The sequence below is a fragment of the Sinohyriopsis cumingii genome, chromosome 4, assembly GCF_028554795.1.
Source record: "Sinohyriopsis cumingii isolate HCF-2022 chromosome 4, ASM2855479v2, whole genome shotgun sequence".
Classification (NCBI taxonomy): Eukaryota; Metazoa; Mollusca; class Bivalvia; order Unionida; family Unionidae; genus Sinohyriopsis; species Sinohyriopsis cumingii.
The window spans coordinates 29017131-29038948 of NC_142964.1; the positions used below are offsets into that span (position 1 = coordinate 29017131).

The 21818-nt window shown below is 35.5% G+C and overlaps 1 protein-coding gene across 3 annotated transcripts in view; it reads left to right on the forward strand.

The window, feature by feature from the left end:
* Positions 1-21818, forward strand: part of LOC149800866 (centlein-like) — a 233089-nt gene that overhangs the window by 133256 nt on the left and 78015 nt on the right. For all 3 annotated transcript variants that reach the window (XM_089954882.1, XM_089954881.1, XM_089954883.1), the window contains exons 11-14: positions 4546-4598; positions 5394-5477; positions 12709-12828; positions 19592-19659. In XM_089954882.1, coding sequence (XP_089811008.1) covers positions 4546-4598; positions 5394-5477; positions 12709-12828; positions 19592-19659 — 325 coding nt within the window. The remainder of the gene's footprint in view (positions 1-4545; positions 4599-5393; positions 5478-12708; positions 12829-19591; positions 19660-21818) is intronic.

The window sequence follows — 21818 nt, forward strand, 5'->3', positions numbered from 1 at the left end:
CTGCTAAGTGGAATTAACAATATTCAAACCATCATGGCTATCCACCAGTTCTTCTTAGCTGTCCATTCTGGCCTTTCACACTTTGCTAGCCATAGAGTTATCCATCCTGGTTTTAAAAACATTGCCAGTAGCCTAGCTGTCCACTACTGAACAACACTGTCAGAGCCTCTTATTGCATTGCATACAGTTTGATGGTTTACCCACCTGGCTGGTACCACATTATACATGGAGATGATGTTGCATAATAACTTCTGGGGATGTACCAAACTATACAAAATGAGGATAACCCCTTTGCTGAAGATGGTGACAATCTTATTTTGCTAGCACCCTCTGATCCAGTAATGGAATGGACATAGTTTATTTTTAAGGTACGATTGAAAACCGTTCTCCACAAGCAGTGACCTGGCCTATAAGATCAAGATCAAGGTCTTGGTCTACATTGCTGAGGAAGATGAAAACAAAGGTGGACAAAGTCAATAGTGACCATGCACATGAATCATCATGTTGCACAGCCGGGTTATTAACAGAGCAGCACACCACAAGATGGCCAATGCTCATCCAGTTTGGACTTAGTGAGACAAAGTGCCTATTTCCACTTTCCCTTTCCCTCACTTAAACTTCCTTTTGGCCCATTCAGGAAAACAGGAAGCTGGCATTGTAGGAGTTACCCCTTCATTTCTCCTTGCCTGTCCTTTCCACCTATTGGCCTCATCAGCTGCAGTTTCAATGTGGGTATAATCATTGGCAAAAAGAAAAGAACATGCCACAGCAACAAGAGTCCTTATGTAACCAATGGATTCCAGGCAGCCATAGGATCCATAGTCACAGAATGTCAGGAGTAAGAGAGAAGAAGCCTACTTTTTCATCTCCTAAGCATCACTGTACCCTATGTTCTCTGTCCCTACAACCTATTGACACCCTTTAAGTTTCCTCCAGATTTGTTTCTGTAGACTTGAGTTGACCTCTTCCCTGAGAAAATTTGGAAATCATTTCATAAGGGATCTGGATCTCCCTTACCTCCCATGTCATCATCTTCCATGATGGACATCTTGAAAAACCCACAAAGGTGGACATTTTACCGGAGGAAATTTTGCAACTTCACTCCAAGCAGTTGGATGAGAAAGTTTGCAGACCAAACTACTTAAGCAATTAGTCCAGGCTCTATCTAGTGCCAAATGCCAGCATGCAACTGGTCATAGACCAGAGCCAGATCAATGCTTCTCCAAGAATAGAAGTGGAAACATGGTCTTTCTGGTTTCATTAAAATGAAATGACTATGCAATTAGCCTTGACTTGACAGATGCATAATTTCACATCCCCAAAAATCAACATTGTAAGGATCTTCACTTATTCCTGACTCATCTCAACTTTGTTTGATTGACCTCCAAGCACATTTCTTGGATCATCAGATTCTCAGAGTTGATCTCTGTCAAAACTTATGTTTCTTCAACTCCTCTTACCTTTCAATGGGTTAGTATACTTGCTCCATCTTAGCTGTCTCCTTGACAGTGGCACTCTTGATTTAGTAGTGCCCGTGCTATGGTCAACTAGATCTTTATGCAGTGCTCTTGATTAAGATCTGCCAGTGGCACGACAGGGAGTGGTTCACAGCAGGTATACCCGTGAAAGCTCCCCAACCAAAGATTTGTGATATGCACAGATGCTTGCTTGTTAGGTGGGGGGAGGGCCTACTTTCTGCTCTGTTACATGATAGTTAGGAACAAATGGAGATGGTCCTTCATTTCAACTTCTTGGAGATGAAGGCCATTCTCAATGCTCCATCATCTCATGGTATGGAAATTCCTCAACTGGTATGCACAGTACCATATCTCAGTCCACAATATCCAGGATAAGCTCACTTTCTTGGCTATTTCATTTTCAAGGATAGGTCAACTTCTGCACAGAGTGATCTTTCCATCCATCTGTCTTTGATCAGGTTTGCACTCATTAGGTCTGTCTGATGGTAGACCTCTTGGTGATAAGGTGGAATTGCAAACTTATCCCCTTCATCTCTATTCCCAGACCAGGGCCCAATTGGCCAAATGGTCTAAAGCACTCTCCATTATGGATCACTGCCATCTTTCCTCTGTCTGCGTGGATTCTAGTCTCAGATTTGGTCAATGTGTATATGTGAGAAAGCTTGCCAGTAATTTCTCGTTGGGTGGTGGTTCTGTCCGGAGTTTTCCAGGGTTCTTCCTCCACCATTTATACTGGCAACCATGTATAGCCTATCATGTTTTGAAAAATGTCATTAAACCCACAGCAACAACAACAACAACAACCATTCCCAGACCTACATGCCCAGGGTTATCAGTGCTCCATCAATAAGCCAGTGGGACAAATCCAGCATAAATCATCTACTTTGCTTTGTGGTAACACATTCCCAGGAAGATAATAATGACCACACCACACCTAGCTCTGGTCAGGGGAGCCTTGCTTGAGCAAGAGTGAAGGCCATTAATCATGGAGAGAAATTCATTAGCTAGAAGACCCTCAGCATTAAAGGCATAGGAGTGAAAGTTTTGTCTTTGTTGACTGGTGTTTAAACAAGGAATTGACACCAATTCTAGCAACTATTCCTCATTTTTCTACCTTCCTCCTTTGGATCTTTGAGGTGAAGTTAGCACTCTTCACTATCAAGGGCTAAGACATCCTGATTTTTGACATTTTCAGTCACCAAGGGAGAGAATATATTGGTAGCAACAATGACCCATCTGACTTGTCCAAGTACATTCTTTCAAGGTATAGTTCACTCAGGCACCATGTTTTCCAAATGGGTCATGAGATGGTTCAATTCTCCTCAGTTATAACCCCTGTCTTTGGCTCCATTGAAGCTACCGTATATTTTCTGATAGACCTGTCATCATCGTGTTAGCTGTATGCCCTATCAGTTAACACAAATTCTTTCCAATTTCAATTGGACGGTTCAGTCATGATTATTCAACCTGGTTTCATCTCAGACCTGTCCCCAGTTGTACAAAACATCACAAAATGATTAATTTTTTTCACCAGATATTCAGCATATTGAATGTTGAATTGTATTAAAGAAGTTTTGCCTTATTGCTGAGACAGTTTTAAGGATTTCCTCAGTTCATTTTTCAGGAATAAAATGTTTGCATGTGCAATATTTTAAAACTAAAAGTGATTTTTACAGCCTTTTCACTGTCACTAAGAACATTGACATGGACTGGAATATAAGCTACATGTAGTTAATGCAAAATATGTTAAAGAGAAATTTTGAGTCCTGTAGTGAAACGGGGGCCAGGTTGCTGCTTTTACACCATCAGAAAATAGTCATTAGTTCTATCTCATTGATGGATCCATTGAGAAAGACAAGGCATCAGTTTGATTCCAGGTATAGTGCAGGCATTAGGCTGGCATGCACATTCAGCCAGGTTCTGTGTGATCTGGCTATACATTAGAAGAACTAAATGTCATTAAGCCTCTGGCAGCTGTCGAGAAAATCACCAGATACAGTTCATGACAGCAGTCTTTTTCCAGGCATGGGGTTTATAACATTCTTGGATATCCAGGGAAAGTTTTCATCAGTAAGACTGCACCTTCATACTCAACACTACATGGAATATTGTGTGTTCTCCTGAATCTGGTTTCCAAAGCACAACTTGACCAAAATTTGCGGGATTTCAACTAAAATTTGGCATGACTTCCAATTGACGACTCAGTAAATTCCAGCTGTCCATGACCTCGTTTACATGAGTTGTGTCACCTCATTACTGTCTTCCTGACTTTGGCATCACTTGACAAAGTATTGTTGTATTTCAGTCAGATTTGGAATGCAGCCTTATATGGATGAGACCATAATGGCATCTGATATGCACATCCTCCTAACTTGGCTTTCTGTAGCTTAGCATTATTAGAAATAGTGCATGCATGCCAGCCAAAGGTGTTGTATCCATTGAGCTGGATTTCTATTATTCCACACAATCATTTAGAAGAGCTCTGGCCCAAAAGTGCATTTCCAAACTTGGCTTTTCCAGCCAAAGTTCTTGTGTTAAGGCAAGCAAATTACAGTGTAGAGACTTTTGCAATGCAACCATCACTACTAGCTCTAGTTTGATTAAGGCACATGGAAGTAATTACCTCAAAACATTACCACAACAGAAGTAAGCAATTCACAAAAATAAGCCACAGAAAAATTATTAATGAATAATATAAGCTGTGACACTTATTTTTAATCTTTTAGGGTATTTTATTCTAGTTGAATTTTACTGATATTTTGGGAATTTATTTTCATGAATCATAAGTCCAAATCAGTATTATGTTATTTGTTACACTTTAATGAAATGCAATAATGGGGATTGGTAGGGGAAATAGAGGATTATAAATTCCTGTTCACAGTGCCTAGGTTTCAAAATGCAAGTTTTTAAGAACTCAATTCTGAAATGTTAATTGCCTGCTGAGTGGTACTTTTATAGAGACTAAAAATTTTAACCAAATGTCTTCTCAGCTTGACTTGCAGCATTGAATGAAGAAATTCGCCCACAATTATAAAACTCACACAAATATTTCATCCATTTGTTTCAGTTATGAAAAATCAGGAAGATGCATACAGCATGGAGACAAAATCCTTACAACAGGTAATACAAAATACTCATTTAGTAATAATGCATTTACATTCCCTTAATTTTGCATTATGTCAGCAATAAATGAATCAAGGCAAGGGAATTAAATCTTGGGCAAAAGAAATATCACAGAAAGCAGGAAAAGAGGGAGGTTATGATTACATACTTTTGTTTTCTTTCATTTGGCAACCTGTTCTGTGATTTGGCCCAAATACCAAGAATGTTGTTCTCATTGATTGTTGATTGTCCGTGGGTGTTCTTGCCCTAGCAACCCGAGTTGATCTCAGAACAGAAAGACATGACAGATAAATGCTAGACATACATGTTCATGTATTTGTCTACTCCAGCCTCACTCAGAGGTTGTGTGGGTCAGGTCAACCCAAGATTGAGGTACTTAGCTTTAGGGCAAGAAGAACCATAAGAACATTGTATTTGGATCAAAAACATTCTCTATCTTGCTAAAAGACACCCTTTTTCTGTAAATTTTATACTGGCAATACAAGAGATTTTAAAGAATTTTGCCATAAAAAAAACTGATCCCCTTATAATATTGATTTGTCATTAAATTTATTGGCCATAAATAATGGACACACAATTGTTATTGTATTGTGTATGTAAATGGATTATATAATTTACATGGGGTATCATTCTTATGATATGCATTATGTCTTAGCGTAAAAATTTCCTTATACCATGTCCAGAATGTCTTGTACAAGTACTTTTTCTGTTTATTTTATAGTTACTGATTACACAACTTTTATGATGAAAATGCAGTGAGGTAATAATGTATATGTACTATTTACTTGACAGTTGTACTCAGAAATGAGTGGACGATATGAGATTTCCAAGAAGACAGAAGCTGAGCTACGAAGTCGAGTATTAGCGTTGAAAAAGGTCCCTATCTCTTGCTTTCTCTGTTGCTTTCCTTCTCTCTTTCTCTTCAAAAAAATGTATATGAACTGCACTCCATCTGCTGATCTTTCTTTCTTTTATGGAAAACAATAGAATAAAATAGAGACAAACAGTCATACTTATAATTATATTGTTATAAAGGATATACAGTATATCAATTTTAAAGAAAATATACAATTTTATATAGTGCTTTGGCATTAAGGCCATTAGGATACAAAATATCTAACTTATGAAACCAGTAAGTCCCTTTTATGAGTCTATTCATGTCACCATGCACAATTTCTATAGGCATGAAAGAAAAATCGAGTAGAGAGTGATTATCAAAGTGTGTTGAAATATTAAAGGAAAATTGAGAATCTCTATAATTTTTATATGAAAGCGATGATTATTCATTCTTATGGAAACTTGTTAAAGTTTGTCCAACATATTGCATGCTACACTTTTTACAGGTTATCAGATAAATCACATCAGTTGATATGCAGTTAGTGTTATAACATAGAGAAAATGCTTCTTTTGTATTAGCGCTACTGAAAGAAGTACTTTCTCTTATGTTTGCACATTGAGAGCACCGGTGTGTTACATTTAGATCACAAAAATTATCTTTTTTTATTTTCTGTCTGTTTAGTTGTAATTAGAAAATCTTGCAAATTCTTGGGTCTTCTATAAACGAGAATTAGTTTCTTTTTATAAAGTGATTTTACGCTGTTTTATTTATAAATTCAGGAGACTAAATATTTATTAATTATATGACCTATATTAGGTAATGAATGATTATATTGTATTGTGAAAGGAATTATATTTTTCTATATTTTACATTCTGCTGTGTTTAAAGCCTCATGTTGAGTAAGATTACGGGCTTTGTTCAGAGCAGAATCAATTATATGTGTAGATTAATTTCTATTTTGGAAATATGTTTGTAATTTGTTCAACAAATTTTGTAGATGACAATCATCTGAAATAATGCGTCGGTATCTTTCGGCCTGACTATATGGTATACCATTTTTACATGACCTATGATGACATGAAGAATATTACACTTATTGGTGGATATTAGTTTCCTTGATATGAATATTTGTAGAGATGGTGTTATCAATATTTTTTATTACATTTACATCTAAAAATGAAACATGCGTACTTGATGCAGTATAAGTAAATTTAATTGTCGGGTGAAAATGATTTAGGCGACCAATACATTTTTGCAGTTGAATGGTTCCAGATCATAAATATGTCATATAAAAATCTGAACCAAAGAGATGGATTACATTTTTCCTTTTGAAGAAAATCTTTTACTAATTTACCCATGAAAAGGGAAGCATATGAAGGAGCCATAGGACTTTCCATTGCTATACCCATTATTTAGATGTAATTTGTATTATTAAATTGAAAATAATTATTTTTCATGATAAGTTTTATTATTTTACAAATATCTTCACTTGATAGTGTGCTGTTATTTCTAATTGTTATCAAGAAAATACTTGCTTGCTTCAATACCATCTGCATGCAGAATGTTGGTATATAGTGATGTTACATCTAATGATACCAGGATTGAGTTATCAGATAGCTGTGGAATAGACTTCAGCTTTTTAATGAAGTCAGTAGCATTTTTAATGTATGAAGGAAGTGATTTCATTAAAGGTTGTAAAACACTGTCAATAAATTTGGATAGGTTTTCAGTATATGAATTACAACCTGATATAATTGGTCATCCTGGATAATTTAAAGGTAAATTATGGTCAGGATTTTAGTCTTTCAAAACATTTTGTGCCTGACGAAACATAAATGCAAAACTAGTTGCACAGAATTTTCGACATTTGTGTCATTTTTTAAAATCCCAGTTTCTTGTATGGATTGATGACAATAAGTTTGTGTTTGTGTGTTTTGGTTTGCCTGTCTCCAAAATATCTGCTTTGCTCTCTGTCTTATTTAAAACATTTCTTTTCCCCCAGTTTTATGTATATATATGTAAAATCATGTTTAAATAAAACCATATTAAGTTCTTTGAAAGGACTAATATTGCTAAATAAATTATGCACTGTAGAGTATACAAATTAAACATTTAAATAATGTTTACTTTACCATAGAAAGTGCTTACTAGATTGAATGAATTTTCCCTTTTTCCATTACATTTTTTATTGTCACATTTTGAGAAGTTTTAAACCACAAGTACAATAATTTGTAACAAAAGTAAGCAGCCATGTCAAAAACTTTTTTCATCTTCTTTGCTGGAATGACTTAGACTGGGTAGGAATGCTTGTTAAGACAGGATGTATCAAGACTGCACCAAGGGTGACCCTTCTGGCGATAAGTTGGTTTCTGTAACAGCTGGGTGTAAAACTTATTTTCATCTTCTTCTCCAGAACAGCTAAAACATTTTTTATCAGATTTGGTGGTAGTGTTGTTTGCAAAACTACTTTCTATGGTGGCTCTCCAAGCAGTGGTGTGACTCACATAGCAACCATACATAAAACATATTCAACTTTTTTCAAGCAATTAAACCAGTTTTGATCATTCTTGGTAGTAATGTTGTTTAGAATATGCTCCCTCAAAACTTGAGCATGTGAGTGGAAATTCTATTTTCAACTTCTTTATAATGGCTGTGCCAGTTTTGATCCTTCTTGATTGAAATGTGTTGTCAGGACATATTCTATTGATAATTGTGTCTGGTGGCTCCATCCCAATGGTTTGGCTTCCATAGCAACCATATGGGAAACTATTTTCAGCATATTTTTTGGAATGGCAGAACCATGTCTGATCAGTGTTGGTAGGAATGTTTCTATCAACCTTTTGTCTGATGTGTCTCCTCTAGCAACAGTAGGCACGGAAAACGTACAGATGATATCTTTCCCATATTGTATGGCTATTGATAATGTTCTTTTTTATTATTATAAAAGTATCAGCAAATTTACCTTTATTCCCAAACTGTTTACCATGAGACCAGATTTGATAGGTAGAGTCCAAGCATGAACACCTGGCACATTCATACTGTTACAACTCTTTGGTCTTAAACTAAGTAATAGAAAAGAGTGAAAACCAACAAGTTGAACTGTACATGGTGTTATAAAGTTTTTTGGCATATTGCAGCTGAAATGAGTTTTTGTCTTCTTTTATGAAACAAGTTCAATATCAAAGTTTTGTTCTAAATCATATAATGAAACATGAATATAGAGTTTCATGAAGCATAACTTTATATTGCCATATTTACCAACATGTAAACATATTGAATGAGGTCGAGTGGGTGGGTATAACATACATCATCAAAGATGGATGCTGACACAGAGAAAAGCACCCACTATTGGTTCATTTGAAGTTATATATTTTTTAGTTTCTTTTCTGTAATAAATTAATTTTCCAACTCTTGATAGTACACTGAATGTGCAGTAATTGTACGCAACACTGATGATTTTATTTCCCACAAGGCTGCTTGAGTACAGTGCATGGTATGTTCTATGTCCCACGTGAATGAATGAGTACAGTGTATGGTATGCTCTATTTCCTACATGAGTGATTGAGTACAATGTATGGTACACTATGGTATGCTCTATTTCCTGCATGAGTGATTGAATAGTGTATTGTACAATATGGTATGCTCTATGTCCTACATGAGTGATTGAGTACAGAGTATGGTACAGTATTGTATGCTCTGTCTGTCATACATGATTGCCTGAGTACAGGGTATGATATGCTCTGTCCAACTCCTTCATTAGTGTTTGTGTACAGTGTATGGTATGCTCTATGTCCCACATGAGTGCTGGAGTAAAAAGCTTGGTACAGTAGGGTATGCTCTATGTCCCACATGAGTACTTGAGTACACTGTATGGTGTGCTCTATATCGCACATGAGTGCTTGAGTACAATGTATGGTGTGCTCTATTTCCTACATGAGTGCTTGAGTACAGTGTATGGTATGCTTTTTATCCCACACATTTGCTGTAAAATTCTCAAAGACTTATGTAACATGTATGGTTTATACTGTAATAATTCCTACATGAATCAATGTGGTCAAGCCTTTAAGATGGATATACTCTTATGAAATATTAGAACCTCACAGGTTCTCTACAGTGACTACATTAAGCCTGCTATCCAAATTTTAATTGATTTGTTACTAGAGAGAAACAGAGATTATTTACCTTGAATCAGCCAGTATGGTGGACTTTGCACCATGTCATTAATCATCTTTGATGACATACATTACGCTGCCAGATTATGTAATGGTAACCTTGATCTATGGCAAATGCTGGAAAAATTACTTGAATGACAGTTTGCCCATAATCCATCTTTTCATTATGTGATGGCAGTCCCCAGTGTTAGCAGTGGTATTTGTTTTAGGGTACAAGAGGTTTTAGTGCTGTGGCAAGTGACAGCTCTAATTTTATGTCTGTGGTACCTTAGAAAATGGATTTTAACACAAAAGTCACAGGGGAGCATTGAGGGATTTGGGATATCAAATAGGTTCATGCATTTTGACAGTTTAACATGGAGATGGCTAATGTACCAAAAATAAATATCCTAGAGTGTTTATTCATGAGACAGCTGCAAATGTAAGCAAAGTTATACATCATGTTACTATGGAACTTCAATGGCATTCAATTTTGGCTTGGCGACAGTTTTCTGTGAAAAGCTATTTTGGCCCTGTTTCCTAACTGTGTTTGTTTCCCCAGAGATTTCAGAGCAGAATTGCTGATTATCAAAAGGAACAAGTATATATTCCTGGACTGCTTTTTATGCCATCTGTTTGACACATATACATGAAAATTGGTAGCATAAATATCATTCTCAGGTTACTGATGTTCATATTTCAATATATACCAACAAGAAAGCTCATTCAGGGAATGTCCTGTACTGAACCAGGGTAATAAAACTCTGAATGCAATTAGATTGTCCTGAGTTTTAGCGGCTTTGTTGGACCTCTGTGGAATTGTTACACTACTGGCTGAGAGTGATACTGTTGCATGTTGTGTCATGGGACCACTCATCCAAGAACACTTAATAAGGTTATGACAACTTGTTCATTTGTAACTTCTGATAGTGTTTTGGAACTGGATGGGAGATATACTTATTGATCAAACAATGTTACATTGAAAATTTGAGTAACGTTATTGATATTACTGTTTTTTAACCCACATTTGTCCCTGTTAGTGACAAAGAACAAATAAGATGACTTGCATGCACCAAAATGTGCTAAAAACAGCCTTAAAGACGCTTTTATTCAGAGGAAACCAGTCTATATTGGACACCATTGGGAATCTTCACTTATATTTCATATAGAATTTATATAAAACACCACCTGTATACCTATCATGCACATGAGAATTGTTTTGTCTCAAATGTCTGTTTTTGCCATGTATAAAAGTACTCAGGCTTCATCATAGGGTGATAGAACTTTTTAAATTCTCATAGATGGTTACAAGTTATGCACTCAACTTACTTTCTAATACTGTATTATTGGGGATTTATAAAAAAAAATTCTCCAAATGTATTGAAGAGTCAGTCAGCTTTTGCTAGTGATTATTCATGTATATTGTTAATCCTCTATGCTTAAACTAAGTAACAGAAAGAAATGAAACCGACAACTTTTGTAAAATTCAACAAACAATTTATTTTCCTATTACTGTGCACAAAGTGAAAATTCAAAAGACACTTCCCGTTTTGTGAATTAAATACTATATAATCCAAAATAATCTATCACAAGTCCAAAAGTATCAAATGTTCTGAATGAAATCCAGTATTGAATGTGATGATGTGCCAATAGTCTTGACATGTCGCAATGATATAATCCAGAATGTCTTTTAATTAATTCCTACGTAGTCCAAAAAGTCAGTGAGAACTTTGTAATTCCAATGAATAATTTAAATAAATGATTACTCACATATTATATCTGAACACAGATAAAAACTCTGATCAAATACTGATATGAAACAGGACTGAATAATTGTTTACTAAAACCACTTTGTATTCAGACTGTCACCAGACTTATGACCACTGAATGTTATGTGAAACTAATGTTTTTTAATGGAAAAATGTCACTGTTTTGTAAATAATCTCAGAACTGTAACTTAAATTCTGTAGTCAAGATTACAAAACTTTACGCTCAATCATTGACAGAGGTCAAGCTCACAATATAAATTAAATATACATAACAATATATAATCCGTTTTGATGTTTCTTTATAAAGGACACTGGCCTGTATAAGATGTATTTCTTCTGTTTTAACGGATACCCATAAAAGTCATAATATAAAAGACACTGGTCCATGTGATAGAGTTCTGTGTAAGTCAGAATTCATCTGTATAAAGAAGAGCTGTCTATGTAGAACACAGTTCTTCTGTACAAGTGACACCAATGTATATAAGACAGAATCCTTATGTAAAAAGGACACGTGTCTTTATACAACAGATTTCTCCTGTATAAAGGAAATATGTTTATCTGACAATAGATTTCACCTGTATAAAGGAAATATGTTTATTTGAGACATCCTTGCCATAGAAAATGTAATCTTGGAGCTTGATTGCAAGAAAATTGAATGTCATGCCATGTTTATTACAGGACATACTTGGCAATGTAATCTCCGTGTTTATTACAGGACATACTTGGCAATGTAATCTCCATGTTTATTGCAGGACATACTTGGCAATGTAATCTCCATGTTTATTACAGGACATACTTGGCAATGTGATTTCCATGTTTATTACAGGACATCCTTTGGCAATGTAATCTCCATGTTTATTACAGGACATCCTTGGCAAATAATCTCCATATTTATTACAGGACATCTTTTGGCAATGTAATCTCCATGTTTATTACAGGACATCCTTGGCAATGTAATCTCCATGTTTATTACAGGACATCCATGGCAAAATAATCTCCATATTTATTACAAGACATCCTTAGCAATGTAAACTCCATGTTTATTACAGGACATCCTTGGCAGTGTAATCTCCATTTTTATATTACAGGACATGCTTTGGCAATGTAATCTCCATGTTTATTACAGGACATCCTTGGCAATGTAATCTCCATTTTTATATTACAGGACATCCTTTGGCAATGTAATCTCCATGTTTATTACAGGACATCCTTGGCAAATAATCTCCATATTTATTACAAGACATACTTGGCAATGTAATCTCCATGTTTATTACAGGACATCCTTGGCAAATAATCTCCATATTTATTACAAGACATACTTGGCAATGTAAACTCCATGTTTATTACAGGACATCCTTGGCAAAGACAATGTAATCTCAGAGCTTCAAAGCAAACTTGATGCAGCTGCAGAACAAAGAGCCAGCACTAGACGATCTCGATCACATTCAGGAAGTTTTCTGGATGAGGCGGTAATGTTAGAATAATGGCTATTTTAGACTTTTAACTCAAACATACTGTAAATGATGATAAAGTTTTCTGGATGAGGAGGTAATGTTAGAATAATGGCTATTTTAGATTTTTAACTGATGATGATAAGTTTTGGGACAGGAAAAATTCATTTGTGTCCCAAGACTAGAATGCACTTTAAAAATCTGATAATTTCAGTGTTCCAACACTTATATACACAAAATGTCAAGGCAAAATTGGCAAGATCATCACAAGTCACACAGCACAGACCAGCTATTGTTCTCATATCATGTCATTAAACTGTTATAAACTGCAACAATTGTTTTAATGTTTTTTTACATGTTCATGTTTTCTGATATCTCCAAGTCCAAATATTATAAAGGTAAATAAAGACTGTAATTCATGTGCCGTGTAAAGTTTACAGAGAGACCTGTATGTACTATAATGGACAGTACTTACACAATGTGTATTGTGTTTTGTGTCACTTACATCCTTGTTTATTCTTAAAATTGTTGGATGCAGGTTTCGCTTTATATTTATCATTTATATCAAAATCTCATTCTTCAAGATCACATTTGAGCTATTCTTCCATTGCTATTTTATTCACTTCATGCACTCATGAGTTGCGTTTCCTATCTGTGACATATGCAATCCTACAAGGTAATGTAATCTATACAAAAAGCCGAATGTTTAATAAATGTTTATAAATATAGACATGTAACCAGCTCATAGCTACCATATATTCATTAAAGAATGATCATAGGTTAAAAATCTGAATCTAGGTTTAATAAATCATCAATCCATTTGAGTTTTATGTTTCAGCTTAATACAAAATTCATAATTTTCAGTACATTCTTCATTCCACTTGGATTTTGACAACTTGGTTGTTGGAGTGGCTTCTTTTGATTATAATTGGTGGATTTGTCTTTTGTTTCATGACAGAAATCCAGGCCAGTTAAACAGGATACTTTGTCTGAAGGCACTGCATGTACCCCTTTGTTCTCAAACCTTATTCCTTTTGTTGCCTTTAGTACTTAGTATTAGCATGATTTCCTCACCTGGATAAACAATTACTTATTTAAGGTCAAAGCAAACTACAGCTGCATTATTATTATTATTATTATTATTATTATTATTATTATTAGTTCAAAGAATATTTCTGACTTCTTTTGAGACATTATTTAGTTTAGTGCAGTGGAACTTCATTCAGTGCAAGTTAAAATCTTCAATGTACATGCAGGGACACCATGATATAAACAAGGTTGCTATAACTGCAAGCAATAAAACAAACACAATTTTTATTGCTTTGTTACTACAGTAAAACCTGTTATGAGAGACTGCCTCTTCTGCCAACCAAAAGCAGTCTCTCAAGACAGGTGGTCTCTCATAAGAGGTGTGTGAAAATGGACTGGTTTTCAGGGTCAGTAGTTAGCATTGTTGAAAAATAAATAATACCCATACTCACTCTACATGTATCATATCCTTTATTCATAAATCTTGTTAAATATTGCATGCATTCCTCTTAAAATATCTTTATATAATAAAGATATACATCTATCAAACAACAAAAATAAAATTTGTATTTCAACATCACATTAATATGTACAAAAAATGAACAGTTTGATATGATGTATATATCTTATTCTATACACTTATTCACTTGTTTTTTTTAAGAAATCCATTATAAATCTTTGTTGACATGTTTTACTCAGCTGTTTGGTCTGAACACGTATCTCAATTATTGCCTTTTCCTGAATCAACTTTCCACTTACTGGTATGTTTTTACTCTTTGCAACACAAAACCACTCCCATACTCGCTCGTTCAGATCTCCGTAAACTGTCTGTCGTGCTGTGGCACATTTCCTCTGTGCTTGTGCACCTTTCTGCCATTCATTTCTAATGGACTTCTTGTCTTTGATTACATTTTGAACTTGCGTTTTACCGACGCTTAAGTCTCCCCTTTTTCATTTCTTTCAATGACATTAATCCTTTCTTCCAGTGTTAAAATTTTTCTTTTTTTCAGCGGAGGTTCTGCCATTGTTGTTAGTGTTGACGTTATAAAGACTATCGGTTTTGATCAGGTTTTGGGGAAATGTGGAATAAATATATATTATGTACCAATGAATGAAACCAAAAGACATAATTAACTTATCAAGAAACAATACATTTATTCTGAGACGAAGTTTAAATCAACAGCGTTATAGCTCGATAAACAAAGGTTGTGACCATCTGCACCCAGGTAAACAGATGGTGGCTTGGTGAAACACTAACGAAAGAAATAAAAAATAATTTTAAAAAAATCCGGAAATGATTCTCACTTACTAATATTAAAGATAATGAGCTCATTTACCCTCCAGGCATTATGTATTAACTGGAAAGACAAACGATATACTCAAACCTACACTGAAGCCCTTTCAAACAATTTCTCACTGGGACATAAGGACTACCGGCGTTTTGTGAGTTTTCATAAAGATAAAGAAAAAATACAAACCTCTAAATTGGCTGCGTATATCCATCATTACTCCCTTTGATGTTACTCTTACTGGCTATTCACTTGACTTTGGCACTACAATGGAGGTTAGTGACATGTACTTTAGTCTGGTTTACTGCAGTTTACAAATGACACTGTACACTGGAGTTGTAAATTTCACAAAACTGGTACTGTAGCAAGACAAATTCTTTTTAAATACTTTATTAGAGCAATCTTTACTATTTATGCAGTCTTTGTTACAAAGGATTAAATGATGGTTAGACATGTTTATCCTGATATATGGTTGTTCAACTATAGTGTTATTTAATGTGCACTTTGTTTGCATACTACATTTATCTCGAGCTCTAGTGTTTACAAAGGATTAAGTTAAGGTCAGTGGTGTCAATCTGTTTTTTTGGGGGCGATGCGGTCATTCATAGCAGTGTCAAAATGCATATTTTGCCAAGAAATTGCGGTTGCTGGTCACGTTCAGCAGGTGGTCGTTCATAACAGAGCGTTTATATAGTAAAATTGATCCATGCATTACGATTGTGGTCGGAAATGACAGGTGGTTGCTCATAGCAGAGGTCGCTCATGACAGGTTTTACTGTAGTACCACATTTTAGTGAATTATGTATTTAAATTCTCATGGTCAAAAATGTAAATACTGATAACTTTTGACAATTTTAATCCAATAATGCATATATTAACAAAAGTAAACTGAAGCAAAAACAGGAGTTAACTTTTAAAATGGTTACAACATTATGCTAAAACTTGATGCTTATTGTCATCTGATTAAATTATTATATCTTAGAACCATTACAGCCTCACAAATCCAGCCCTCGCAGGCTAAAATGCATTGAGTTAACTGCCCACATAGGTGGTAGTTAGAGTGATCTCCCCTTGATACAGAGAGTGGCACAAAGTCCTGGGAATACTTTAGTTACTACTTCAGCTCTTGCTTAGTATAGACCATCATTTGACCATTCCTACAGTTAACATTACCTTACAGTTAATATTATATTATCTGGTTTAAATGTATCAATAATAATGTTTCAGTTCATTTTCATGTGCACACATAGTGTGTACTATAGAAAACTCAGTTATATTGATGTATAGTATTTACCGCAGTCAGATACTTACAGGTAGGTTTTCTATGCATAATTTAGTGATAGTATCCACTTCATAGTTAATAGAAACGTGCTTAAGTAATTTTGCTTTTATAGGTTGTCAGTTGGCCTTTCCTACAGGTAACATTTATTAGCATTGATATTTTAGGGTCCACTCTTTAAGTATTAATTGTGATACTGCAATAGTCTACCTATTTGGACCACCCTTTAATGGGTAATTGTCCTAGTACATAGTACTACATGTACTCTCTGAAGTTCATAGAACAGGATATGTGCTGTACTACACCAGTGTAAATTGTCTGATCTTTAGATTTAGACCAATGGTAAGACCAGACTGATGACCACACTGCATATGTAGCCAACTGGTTGTCAGTCAATGAATACATGTCATAGTTGCTTTTTGTGGACTAGTCAATGGCCACCTGTACTTGAGGTAATAATGGGGAAGGTGCAAAAGCACACCTTGAGGGATGAGAACATCATTTTGCATGCTTAGGTTAATATCACTTGCAGGTGAGTGAGATAAAGAGCAAACAGATAGTCTCAGTTACCATCTGGCATATCAAAAATAAGGATTGGCTATGTGGATTAATATTCCCTATCCAATCCCAGCATCAAGAACTGGATGTCATGCCAACCAAGATAGCTATGTTCCATCACAAATGGACTCTGCCATATACCTCTGATTGTAATGGGAGACAGCTGCAGAAGACAGAGCTCTGTCCAGTTTCATAAATCTACGTTATACAGGCAGTCTCATGCATCATTCTTGCTTATGATGCCCAGCTTAATGCCTCAGTATCCAGGAGATGTCACTTCACTTTGTTCACAGGCCTTTGCCACTCAGAGGGAGCCTGTACTGAGCAAGAGCTTGTAAGTCATCATATCTAACTCAGAACATTCTGTCCTCAACATACTTTTCAAGCTACTTCACTCAAGCTACTTGGCTTCAACACCTTTATCCAAAGATGATGAAACTTGCTTGCAAGTCCCCTCATCGTTGTTAGATATTACTTGATGCCCCAAGACTCAGCCTTACAGGTTTGAATGAAGAAGTTTTCTGCCTACTGTCACCAGAGTTCTCTCCACTTTGCTCTACAATATCTGCCTGGTCTAGTTCTGGCATCAGTTGATTATTGACTCTAAAGGAAGAATCTACTTTAAAATTACCTCCCTTTCTGGCAAAGTTGCTGACATTCTGGGATGCTTATATTATCAGCTATAAGTCCTAAACGTATCATAAAGACACCTTCCCACAAACTTTAGTCAGTGGTTCTACAAGTCCCACACATCAGTTTTCTGTTTGGATACCTCATCAGTTGATCAAGATATCTCAGCTTTAGGGATGACAAGGCCATCCTCTGTACACATGGATTTGAATTCTTTCAACAACACGCAGCATTTAGTGTGGCCATGTGGCCAGGTACTCTTTGTTGGATCTAGTACCTATGTTGATCTTTAAGCCAGTGGAACAGTGTATCTTCTCCCACCCCAAATCCTATGGGACATGTGGGAAAGTCTGTTTCCAGGATGACCTGTTTCTTAAATAGAGCTATCCAACATACTCAGGCAATTTCTGTAACAGCAGCTAAGAACTTGGAATGAGATGCAGTACTCTCAACCTCCACCTTTGTTAAGGTCATCATGAGGAAAAGCTACACTTGCTGCTTTTATCATCTGATCTCCTCTTTAATAGTCAGGTTGACAAAATCTGCAAATGAGTCACCAAGGAGACCAATTTTCCTCTCACAGTCTCAGCTGTAGTGGAGGGAATTTCAAGACAATCTGTAAAATGATTGCAGGACACACCTAAGACACAAGCCACTGGAAAGCAGTCCTGCTAAATGTACTACCATCAAAACCACCATTCTCCTGAACAAAGGTGGACAAGAGGCAGATAGAGGGAGATCATTTTCAGCAGCATTTCTCTCTGTGAGAGCCTCCCTATCTTAAAACGAATTATCTTCACACCACTTTTGTCACTGATTCTGGTATTAGAAAGACTCCAATTCTTCACTGCCAAATGGGACATAATGGGCTGGACAAGGGGTTTCCAAGGGATGCATTATCACTTTCAGTTCATCAGCTTCAATGTTCAGAGTTCCCTCAACTACAAACATGGCATTCTTCCCTTTCTTTGACCTAAGCAGACTCAATCCATTTATTCATGCCCCTTTGTTTACGATGAAAACGCCATAACAGGTTCTAAATGCCTTCCCAGAGGGAGATTACACAATCATTGCAGACTTGAAAGATGTGTATCATCACATTGCTCAAGTTACTGTGATTCGCCCACAAAGACACTGTTTACCAGTTCAGGACACCCCCAGTTGGACTCCTGGGCTTTCTCTTGGTTGATGGACCTTGAAATGGCCCATGTCTGGACCACCTCCATGGCAGCAACATCATCTACATCGACTACATTATATAAAAACAACAGGTGAGTAGTATCTTGTAGCAAGACATAATATCCCTTGTTACTCTCTGTCTCAACCTAGGTTTCCTTGTCAGCTTGGGCAAATCTGAGTGAATACCATCTCAACATTTTGTTCCTCTAGGTATGGAGTTCAGCACTCAGTAAACAGTATGTCTCAAACAGGAACAAGCACTGAAAATCTGTATAGTGGTGGCTTCCTTACTTATATGGGATGATCTACCCACCTGAGAATTGCTGCTGGGTTTGCTCAATATGGCATTATTACAAGGTGGCCTATTTATGAGCCCATTACAATGATTCAGTTGTCTAAATGGAGGCTGAGACTTTGCCCATTTGACCAAGGTTTCACAATCTGCACAAAATGAGATTTGTAAATTACCTCTCCTGAAGACATTTGTTTGCATGAGCTTTGCCTGGTAATTGTGTATTGTTATTGTTTAGTGTGACACTGCAAGCAAAAGATATGTAGACAGGTTAACCAGTGTAAATTATCAGTCTCAGTCATTCAGATGCTCATCTACATAGTGCATATCATGGATAAAAGCTGTATTCATAACCAGGAACATTATGGGCATAGTTTGTAATAGTTTAATTTTCCATTGTATTCATGGTTTTGGATAAATATGAAAGAGAATCTTAATTTGAAGATATTTTTTGCAGGTTTATCTTACTGGCAGGAAACTGTCTTATTCTGAATTAAATCATTTGATCTATTCAATTTCTTCTAGTCTGAGCCAGTCATAGACCTTCAGTATAAAGTGGAGATACTTCACAAAGAGCTGGAGGAAAAAGAAAGGTACGTTTGATTCCAACAGCCATTTGCAATCAGGTTCCATAAATCAAGCATGGTTTACAAAGGTCCTTCATTTCTTATCTATGATTTAGGAATCAAGCATGTTTTGCAAAGATCTGTCAGTTTGTATCTATGATACAGGAATTGAGAATGCTTTGCAAGGCCTGTCAGTTTGTATCTATGATATAGGAATCAAGCATGTTTGCAAAGGTCTATCAGTTTGTATCTGTGATACAGGAATCGAGAATGCTTTGCAAGGTCTGTCAGTTTGTATCTATGATATAGGAATCAAGCATGTTTGCAGAGGTCTATCAGTTTGTATCTGTGATACAGGAATCGAGAATGCTTTGCAAGGTCTGTCAGTTTGTATCGATGATATAGGAATCAAGCATAATTTAGAAAGGTCTATCAGTTTGTATTGATGATATAGGAATCAAGCATAATTTACAAAGGTCTATCAGTTTGTATTGATGATATAGGAATCAATCATGATTTACAAAGGTCTTTCAGTTTGTATCTATGATATAGGAATCAAGCATAATTCACAAAGGTCTATCAGTTTGTATTGATGATATAGGAATCAGTCATGATTTACAAAGGTCTTTCAGTTTGTATCTATGATAATCAAGCATAATTTACAAAGGTCTGTCAGTTTGTATCGATGATATAGGAATCAAGCATAATTTAGAAAGGTCTATCAGTTTGTATTGATGATATAGAAATCAAGCATAATTTACAAAGGTCTATCAGTTTATATCGATGATATAGGAATCAAGCATGCCTTGCAAGTGTCTATCAGTTTGTATTGATGATATAGGAATCAATCATGATTTACAAAGGTCTTTCAGTTTGTATCTATGATATAGGTATCAAGCATGATTTACAAAGGTCTTTCAGTTTGTATCTACAGTATAGGAATCGAGCATGATTTACAAAGGTGTATCAGTTTATATCTACAATATAAGAATCAATCATGATTTACAAAGGTCTATCAGTTTGTATCGATGATATAGGAATCAAGCATGATTTACAAAGGTCTGTCAGTTTGTATCGATGATATAGGAATCAAACATAATTTACAAAGGTCTGTCAGTTTGAATCTGTGATATAGGTATCAAGCATGATTTACAAAGGTCTTTCAGTTTGTATCTACAGTATAGGAATTGAGCATGATTTACAAAGGTGTATCAGTTTATATCTACAATATAAGAATCATGAATTACAAAGGTCTATCAGTTTGTATCGATGATATAGGAATCAAGCATGATTTACAAAGGTCTGTCAGTTTGTATCGATGATATAGGAATCAAACATAATTTATAAAGGTCTATCAGTTTGTATCGATGGTATAGGAATCATGCATGATTTACAAAGGTCTGTCAGTTTGTATCGATGATATAGGAATCAAGCATAATTTACAAAGGTCTATCAGTTTGTATCTATGATATAGGTATCAAGCATAATTTACAAAGGTCTTTCAGTTTGTATCTACGATATAGGTATCAAGCATGATTTATAAATGTCTACCAGTTTAAGGTGTATGATCACATTTCTTATATAGTCAATTTTTGTATAATTAAATTCATCAATAATCATCTCAAACTTAGATTTCTTCTATGGTTGAGACCTGGAGTAGATTTTAAAATCCCAAGTACTTATTTCATGCCATGATTACTTACATGCTGTACTGCATACACTACAGTTCTAAGGTATTACTTTTCCATGGGGAGACAATTATGTAGTCCTACAGATCACATGTTAACCTTAGGCTTGCCCAGGAGTTTTTTTTCTTCCCCTCTCATTGCATAGCAAAGATCACTGCACGAGTGGAATGACTGTAGCTAAATACATTATATGTAAAACTATTAATATTCATCATAAGAATACTCCAGAAATTGCTTACACATAAGTATCAACACTGAATCATGTAGTCTTGCCAACTTTCCTTGAATTCCATGAAACCGTTCTTGAGTTATTGTCTTCATATGCATAGAATGATCACAGAACTCAGCAAGATTATATAAATATAAACATCCTCTTTGCACCAACAGAGATGCTCCCAGGGCATGCAGTTGTGCAATTTTCAAAGATTGTATGAATTCATACTCTTAGAAAGCAGTAATGCACGAGAACTCCCACAGATTAGTTCAGAGTTATGCATA